This window comes from Sinocyclocheilus rhinocerous, unplaced genomic scaffold, assembly GCF_001515625.1.
Source record: "Sinocyclocheilus rhinocerous isolate Xijiao unplaced genomic scaffold, SAMN03320098_v1.1 scaffold1043, whole genome shotgun sequence".
Taxonomy (NCBI): Eukaryota; Metazoa; Chordata; class Actinopteri; order Cypriniformes; family Cyprinidae; genus Sinocyclocheilus; species Sinocyclocheilus rhinocerous.
Window position 1 is genome coordinate 593,835 of NW_015642610.1, and position 9,695 is coordinate 603,529.

Here is a 9,695-nt window from a genome sequence, read left to right on the forward strand (position 1 = left end):
TATATATATATATATATATATATGCATTTTTGTTTGAAATCAATAATTAAAAACAAAGTCTTCTTTCTCGATTGTGGATAACATTTTTATCTGAGTTACTATCCTAATCGTTAAATTAACTGTAAACGTATTACTAGTGCACAAATCTATGCATATATATATATATATATATATTACAAGCATTTTATGGCAAAATAGTATCATATTAGAGTGTATCATTTGTAATAAGAAAGAAGCTGGTGGCTTGAACTAGTTCTACTAAATAGTCGATATGTAAGCCCGGTCCTCGTCCTCTATAATGTTTACTACATGCACATCCAACAAAAAAACATTAAAAATATGAATCGTAATACGTACTTGTGTATGTGCGTGTGTGAAGACAAAAAAAAGAGGCCGAGAGAGAAAGAGCTATAGAGAGTGTTTGTATGTCTTCATACTAGCTGTTGAAGTCCATAAACAAAGGTAAATATTAACACCCAATATCCGGTGAGGTTGTAGGGCCTAAAGGACCATGTGAAATTATTTCTCTTCAAAACGTAATGCCGTAAACAGTTTGTTATTTAGTTGTATTGTCGTAGATGTTAAACAGCAGTCTAGAGTACCCATGCACTCGAAGTGGCCTAAGGCTTCCACGTCAGTTATGTTTCTCAGTTCTGGATGTACATTTCCTCTCCCTTTCTTTCTTTTTGTCAGCGGTTCAGCGAGGAAGAATGCCTCCAACCCAACCGAACCCGGGCCAGTACGCGCTAACGAACGGGGATCCTCTGAACGGTCATTGCTATCTCTCCGGATACATCTCGTTACTACTTCGGGCCGAGCCTTATCCTACTTCTCGCTATGGCAGCCAGTGCATGCAGCCCAATAATATTATGGGGATCGAGAACATCTGTGAGCTTGCAGCTCGCCTGCTCTTCAGTGCTGTGGAATGGGCGAGGAACATTCCTTTCTTTCCCGATCTGCAGATCACCGACCAGGTGTCCCTGCTCAGACTGACATGGAGCGAGTTATTTGTGCTAAACGCGGCTCAATGCTCCATGCCCCTACATGTGGCCCCACTGCTCGCCGCCGCCGGCCTGCACGCCTCGCCTATGTCGGCGGACCGCGTCGTGGCCTTCATGGATCACATTCGTATCTTCCAGGAGCAGGTCGAGAAGCTCAAAGCACTTCACGTCGATTCTGCAGAATACAGCTGCATTAAGGCAATAGTGCTCTTCACGTCAGGTGAGTGTGTGAGACGAGGCCTACTCACAGACATAAGAGGCAATGCATACGGGGTGGATAAGCTTCGGCATTGACGCTATAGCTCACTAGCGGGTCTCGAGCTGACTTTGTACTGTAAAATCTCTTAAGCGCACAAGTTATGAAGTGGTAATTCAAATGTGATCGATTCAAAGCCATTCACAAATCTTTCGTATTTAATGTAATGCAAAATGTCACATACTATTGTGGTCAACACGGATGATATTTTTAAAGTTTTATATTTGTGAAGGTTGACAGATATACATAAAATTCAAAATATCAGCTTGAATATGGATTTCACATTAATTCTATGTGTTTGTAAAATATTTAGGCCAATATTTGTACAATCAAGTGCACATCTTGTTCAGAATATCTTTCCTAAATCTGCTCAACCACTTTGGTTCACAGTTGTACATGAGGCCACAGTGTGCATACACAAATATACATCTGGGGCCCTCTCTGTTGAGAAAAGGTGACTACCAAGGCCTTTATTATTAATAATTGATTTTAAGCTTGGATTATATTTTTAAATGATATTTTATATCAATGCGCAGATATACCCATTAGACTGGTGTCTGTCTATTTATTGACGGGTTAATTTGCCAAATAGTTAAAAATGAGCTATGCTGTAACAATTTTAACAAAACATTGATCGACACCAAATTACCCTCATACCTCTATAGCATTGTAATTGATGTTTATAATATAGTAGTATTTCTTTCGTCAACAGACGATTAAAAATATAATGTTGTTAATAAGGTTTAAGCGGACTGTTGTTTTTAATAGTAACCTATTACACTACTTATGTATTTTATGTCTTAGTTATGATTTGATCTTCGTAGGCTATTATTTAAATTAAGTTTATTATATTATTAGTATTAGCATTATTTATTTTAGCAGTTGGAATTATATACCTACGTTTTGTATATATAATTCTTTGCAATTAAAAAACGGCTGTGAAACAATACAAGCATAGCTTACTGGTAATGTTGTGTAGTGTAGCCAATAAATTTGTAGTCTTGTTTGCCTTAAGGTGAAATTAGAAGAGGCGTTCGAGTTAAAGTAGGCCACGGTCGCTTGGACACTTTGTGTATTGCCTTAGTTTTCAGAAATATGCGTTAGGCTACTGTTGAATGTGTATGGCATGCCAAATCTTATTTTTAATGTTTTGAACCTCTAATCTATCCCACCGAAATGTAAAGTCGTAGCATATTTGTTTCTCAGTGACGTCAGTCTCACACGTTACCTTCCTTGCCATTCTTAACAATGAATTGCTTACAAAGCACTCCGATATTTTGGGTCTGGACTGGGTAGCGAGTCAGAACAACTCGATAAAAGGATTTCCTAATCCGTAAGACGTGAAAGCAGTATGTTTCAATAATAACTAGCCTAAATATTCTGATTTGTTGCCAGGCCGAAGTGCTGCATAAAGTTTTGGACCTATGGTCTATATGTTTCACGTGATGGATTAATAATTAATAATGCGCCGCTTGGTTTTAGGTTATTGTATTTGATCTCAGTGTGTTCTAGTCCAGTGCAATTAAGATGTGTCTCCGAGGCATGCTGCACACCACGCCCTTACACTTTAAGACTTAAACCGACGAAAACGTAAACTGTTATTTTGAATATATGTTCAACACAGCCGCCATATTAGAATACTGACAGAATACGTATTGGCCTACGTATCAGTAATACATGTGATTGCTTCCAGCGGCCTTGCCTCCTCCTCATTCAGACTCACAGCAGAAGCAACTGCTGGTACAGAGAATCGGGCGAGAAATGACTCGGTAGCATCTGGAGAGCAATTAGGTCATCATTTGGTTATTACCATGCCCAATTCTCTGTCAAATGTGTAGCTGGATATTCTATATGTGACTATATTAAAGGCGCACAAGGCATGAGCGCCTTCTCCATCCTCTTCAGTCGAGCTTACTACAGTATGCACCCTTGTCCCAGCGTCCTCTTTGTTTAGTCTGATTTGTGAGCGTGCATGCGGTATGTCCTCTTACAACGCAGGGAGTACGTTCTGCTACTCTTGAGGGATTGCACAGACGTATTGTTTATTTATATTACAAGCAGCCTCGTACGCTGCGTGATGCATGATGTTGGGATCGTGTTTGTTCATCTCACTTTGTCAACAACACGTAATGCTGATGCTGAATGATAACCTGGGCCTCTTTTCTGTGCTGTGTTTTGTCTACTCAGACGCTTGCGGCCTGTCAGATGCTGCACACATCGAGAGCCTGCAGGAGAAGTCTCAGTGCGCCCTGGAGGAGTACGTGAGGAGCCAGTACCCGAACCAGCCCAGTCGCTTTGGCAAGCTTTTACTGCGACTGCCTTCTCTCCGCACTGTCTCTTCGGCTGTAATTGAACAGCTGTTCTTCGTTCGCTTGGTAGGTAAAACTCCCATTGAAACCCTCATCAGGGATATGTTATTATCCGGGAGCAGCTTCAACTGGCCCTACATGTCCATTCAATGATCCGAATGAGCGAGTGAAACAAAAAGACTGAAGGACCAAATTTCTGCAAGCCCTTTCATGAAGACTATATATATAGGACTTCATTTCTGACCACTTTAGGAAGACACTCTTTTTTGTCTTCTGGGACCGAGATGGAATGTGTAATGTACAAAGATTAAAGAACTGGACGTACTCCCATGTAAATCCATCGCCGTCATCAAGAACACTCTCCATTTTGTAAAATACTAGTCTTTATTTTAATTTTTCTTTTCTTTTTTTGTAAAGAACAAAATACGTACAAATAAAATGAAGAACATCATATGCGCAGTAAATGAGCAAGACTTAGCGGGAAAGAAATTTCCAAGCAATTATAAGAAATGTCCTGTGTCTATGTATCTGTTTTGTATTTTTTCTGGTTCTAAACCATTTTTTTTTCTGTGATTCTATACTAATGATTTTTGATATAACCTTTTGCTTCTTATAATGAGTGCGATATATGTTGTTGAAGATATGTTCTCCGAGAATTAAAATTGAAGTGAGAATTTAAAGAAATAAAGAAAAACATTAGACAAATAAGATGCAGTCTAATCGCAATGACAATTTCACTGATGGTTGAACCTTCCCTCACTTGATGCTATGGACATGCAACTTCGGCAAATCTGACCTCATGGACATTTTAAGGAGAGGACACCGGTGAAACTTTTTTCTTGGTCGTGTGTGTGCGAGTGTGTGAGTCAATCATCAGTCAGAGATAAAAGACATGAAAATCAAAAGCACTTTTAATATATCATTTTCAAATACATTTTGTTTGTTTTGTCTTGATATTTTCGCTATTTCTTTTTTTTTATTATTGTATGTTGCCTTTCATTTTTGCTCAATCCATGATATGCCTGTGCAGAAGGGTCGCGTGAAGTTGTGTGATGGTGACTATACTATTAAAAAGGAAATAGGCAACACTGTCTCGCTCTCAGCAAATTCAATGTTTTTGATGCAGTTAATGAGCTGTTCCAATAGGAGCTGTTCCTATTTGGGATGTGCTTTTACATGATGCATATTTCTGTTTGCTAAGGAAGGCCAACTAAAACCCATAGCTTTGTTTCATTTTTGTTACGCTGACCTGTATGTTGACATAAAATTTCAAGCCCGTCAAGAATTGTTTCGAAATACTGCAAAACCTCTATAAGTAGAATACCACAGATGTTATAAATGCAAGCATTTGATTACTTTTAGTGGCATATTTATTCTGTGTGCATTTTGGTGAGCACGTGAGTTTTATGTATTATCTGGAGTCTCCGCGTCGTGCTCAGAATAAGATTTCTGTGACGTTGCTACCGACTGGTTCAAAGATCTTTTCCTGTTTCAGCGCATTAATGTTTAATATTTTTCCCAGGCTGAACTGGCTTGCTCATAGTCAAAGAGAAGATATAAAGAAATACCGTCCCTCTAATAAGACAATGAGGGTTTCTTCTTAAATCACTGCAGTTTTTAAAAAAAAAAAACGAAGTGGAGGGGAAACAATTACATCTAAACTCGCAGACTAGCCTACTATTACTTTGAGGTGATCGCGAACGGATCTGTTTTAGGACATATGTTTTCACAAGGAACGCAGCAGCAGTTATATGTGTGATCAATCTAAGATATGTATAATTCCGCATGTAAACCGGTCGATAGGAGCACTAAATGTGATGTATTGTACCGAGATAGAGAGAAATTCATGTGCAGCCTCGTGTGATTGGTTAGAACCACGAAAGGAAATCACTTGATGCACAGACGTGCGCGATTGTCCTTCATATGCACGTAAATACCTTTCACGTGTGATGTTTACTGTGGGAAGGAGGCTGTTTTTGTAAGTACTGTGACAAGAACTTTCGCTGACCCCAATGCCACTGAAATTTTTACCGAGCGCTGCACTTTGTATTCAAGCAAGTTCGTTACACGTTGTCTCCCATAAAAAGAGCATGACATAATCACAAAAATAAAGTGCGGGTTTGGCCATGCCCTAATTATTCGTGATTCAGACTGTTTTTCAATGAACCTTCCAGGTAATACTGGCGTTGACATGTTTCATTTAAATAATCTAATCGCTTATAGCGCCCTTAAAAGCGATTTGAGGTTCAGCATGTGAGATGGATTCAAAAGGACTTGCAAGAAGTCACTTAGGCTAGACAAAATACTCTGTTGTATTGTTATTCGAAATATATATGTTCGATGGGGAAGATTCATAGAATGGCGCTAATTCTATGAATCTTGCAATGCACAAGGGAATTTTGCTGATTTTATGGAGGACAAGTAGAGAGACTTTGTTGCTAGAAACCAGGCATTTTCACAATAGGATATGGTCCTATGTGTGGCGATATGGTCAATGTGCTGTCGATTTTTAAATCAAAGTCAGTAGGCCTGAAATTACCCAAATATGACAACAAAGGCAAGTGTGCCCTTGTTTTCTTATATAATGCTTCGAATAAAGTGTTGACCATCGCATTGAGCTGAAACTTAAAACACTTTCATGTTCTGCAGTAATGAGATCAAAATCCCTGAAGATTTCCCCCTCTATTTCACGGGGAATATCAGAATAAGAGGAACACATTCTTTTGAGATTTACATTTGTTGGACTTGAGGCTATATAAAGCAATAGTTGCTAAGGACTGAATTCGTGCCATGTGTTTCTAATTAACAAAGCAAAATTTATCCATAAAAGAACATGAATCATATGCAACAAGAAAATGGCTATTCTACTGTAGTCTCTGTTTGAGATGCATGTCAACATATGTTGCATACTAATGCACGATATTTGAATTTAGCCTTCGTTATTTGTTTTATACTGCGAACATTTTAAATGCGCATGATCTCATGATTGTCAGTCAGTGTTTTCAGACGATTTCTTCACTTAGATCTAAAGTGGGTTAGGAGGTTAGCGTGGCAGTTTTACCTCATGAAAAGGACTGCCAAAGTACGGAGACACATACAGTTTCCCTACAGAAAATAAATAGTCACTGCGGACTTGGAATGTAACTGTTGTTAGCTTAGTCACGCTTGAGTGTTTATCTGACACATTTAGGATATTCGGACATAATTTATGGTTTTTGATGATATCTGTGTGGAGGGGAAGAACAGAGACCTAAAAAATCACTAGACATTATAAGTTATTTCGATCTGGGCCTGTGGTCATCACACTGGTATATTCAAAGTAAGCTAAATTTGTGTTGTTTCTTTTCATTTATTAACCTTCATGTGAATGGGACTTGATATAGTTGTATTTATTTAAACGTGACTATTTGTATCTATCTATCTATCTATCTATCTATCTATCTATTATCTATCTATCTATCTATCATCTATCTATCTATCTATCTATCTATCTATCATCTATCTATCTATCTATCTATCTATCTAATCTTTACATGCAGTCATCCTTCTATTCAGCAACACACATTATATGAAACTTACTGATAACGTATAGTGTTAAATTCAAGTGGAAGGTGATGTGGGGGAAGCTAATGTTTAAAAAAAAAACATTGTTTGAAAATCTTTGCACTTTAATTACACAAATTGCTTCTTTACATTATGCCACAGATGCCATATGCAGGCTATAACGATACATTTCTGTTAACATTCTCAATGATCACTGCATAATTCTACGTCCACAGAGCTCCCAGCAAGCTTAAGCCGTGGATCAAATCCAACACAACAGGATATAAAATATCCCCAGTTGTGAACGTAACATAAGGCGACGCCTGTGCTTGCATGTGTGTGCGTGCGTGACTTCGTTGAACCGTAGAGTTGTGTCGTATGTGTGTTCCACTTCGAGAGTGTGTGTGTGGTCGGGCCTGTTGCGATGTGGAGGCGAGAAAGCACAGATCGCTGTGTAAGCGATCCCTTTGTGTTGATTTAGGTAGACGTTTGCTGTATATAACGTTCAAGGCTGATAATATCATTGCCTCGCCAGATAAATAAAGCTTTGGCCAAACCATCGGGTCAGCTATCGATCCCTTCTGCGTGCAGAGAGAAAGGGAATGAGACGGCACAGGGACAGAGAAAAAGAGGGGGGTCTCTTATTAGCATTCCATACCCATGACCGACCACTGACAAGTAAAAGAGATATCTAGCTCAACGCCATACATCTCCTGCTCTGCATACTTTGCATTGCATAATAAAGTTCATTAGGCTTATTGTCACTGACAAGCAAAGGGGATATGGAAATTCAACAAAAGTACGACAAATAAAACTACATCGTTTGTATTATTATTATATAATTATAAATGCAGATAATTTGTGAAAACACAATTACATTTCCTAATTTGATTTCTGAGTGTGAATAACATTTGTAAATAAAATTAAGTTTTTAGATGGGAGATTTTTTGCGAAAAAAATAGCGTCATAGTTATGCAAACAACTTTCTTTTTTTACACGAAGCAGCTGATTTTTCTTCTTAAAGTGTGGCAACAAATTTATAGCCAATTGTTTCTAAGGAAACGCATGTAAATATAACTATTTACAGTTTCTTAAGACATGGAGCTTTCCCACAAGGGAATTGTTGCAAGGAAACCCACAACTGAAACCGCACTGAAATCTTGTCCAACAATGACAGCTTTTTATCATTTAGTCAGAGTTTTCTCCAAAGGTTTTTTTTTTCTCACTCCCACCCATCGTCCCGTCTTTATCTTTCTTTGTTGTTTTAAAATATGCATGTCTCTCCGGAATGCTAGTCACGGGTCCAAACTTTGCGTCCAACCTCCCACATGAAATGATCCCCCTTAAAGGGGGCTCAATATGTCTCAATCTGCACTTCAGTTCACTCAAAGCATTTGGGTACAGGGGACAGACTCCAGAAAAGCATAAATTAAAGGACAAGTCACCGAAGAGCGACTTTATCAGCACGTCATGACGAAGAGTGGAGTCAGCGACAGCAAGATTTTGAAGTATTTGGCAGATGTCCTCCAAAAAACAAAAGTAAGAACATTTGTTTTCATTTCGTCCCCCTTAAACGCGCGCGCGTGTGTTAGTCAGGGCTCCCGATTGCGCGCGGCCGTGGAAGTGTGTGCGTGCACGCGCGTCGTGGTAGAATAGCTCAGTAGAGCTAGAGAGAGCGTGGAGGAGGAGGAGGGAGAGAGCTCTGTGGGAAAGCAAGAGACGAGAGGATGTCTCGACGTGCGTGTATGTATGACTCCGACTGTCATTAACAACAAATCAATCAACACGTGGCATTTAAACTCGAGACTGCCAGTTTTCCGTGTTTGTCTGTGTGCTGAAGAAATAAATCATTGCTGGAAAAGGGAGCTTTGGGGAACGGAAAATTTGCTTTGAAAGGAAAATGTAAAAGGAGGTAACCGAGGCGAAGCGACAGACAATTTTAACTGCGAAATATAAAATACACTTTCTGTCTTATTTTTAATAAGAGAAATGACGCCGAGTGATTACGATACTCGGCAGTAATTAAACTAAAACTTAGATTTCCGGAGATAATCGTGAATTTGTTGATTTTAAGAGTTATCAATAGTCTATTACAATCCTCGATACTCTGTCTGGAAGAAATTAAAAGCCTACTTGTTACCGAGATTCATAGCTAGAAAGCGGACAGCTTTCTTCATTCAGTTTCCCTTCAAGTAAGCATGCTGACGTCAGATTATCGTGAGACCTTCAAGACAAAGCGGATGTAATTAGTGCATTTATTCAGTGATGCAAATATGTTTCCATAGACATACACTAGCACATTTTCTGATCCCTACCACTTGGGCAGTAAAGAAATGCCGTTGCTACATACCTGATAACGTCCTGACTTTTCAGCAATATTTACTTCTCGTTTTTATAATACACAACAGATGGTTTGCGCCTGTGCTACCGCAGCCAGCGACACTGCCAATTTTACAGCATTTTGTTGCAGTTGCGCTTTGTACTGGGACCAAATTAACAATGACCCACTTTTCATATGCAAACAGCGTCACCTGTATTCGATATATATATATATATATATATATATATATATATATATATATATAT

At 38.8% G+C, this 9,695-nt stretch overlaps 1 protein-coding gene across 1 annotated transcript in view; it reads left to right on the forward strand.

Moving 5' to 3' along the window:
- The window catches only part of LOC107756290 (nuclear receptor subfamily 2 group F member 1-A), a 5,393-nt gene extending 924 nt beyond the window's left edge, over positions 1 to 4,469 (forward strand). The window contains exons 2-3 of the mRNA XM_016573315.1: positions 697 to 1,221; positions 3,445 to 4,469. Coding sequence (XP_016428801.1) covers positions 697 to 1,221; positions 3,445 to 3,719 — 800 coding nt within the window. The 3' untranslated portion in view covers positions 3,720 to 4,469. The remainder of the gene's footprint in view (positions 1 to 696; positions 1,222 to 3,444) is intronic.
- The last annotated feature ends 5,226 nt before the right edge of the window (positions 4,470 to 9,695 follow it).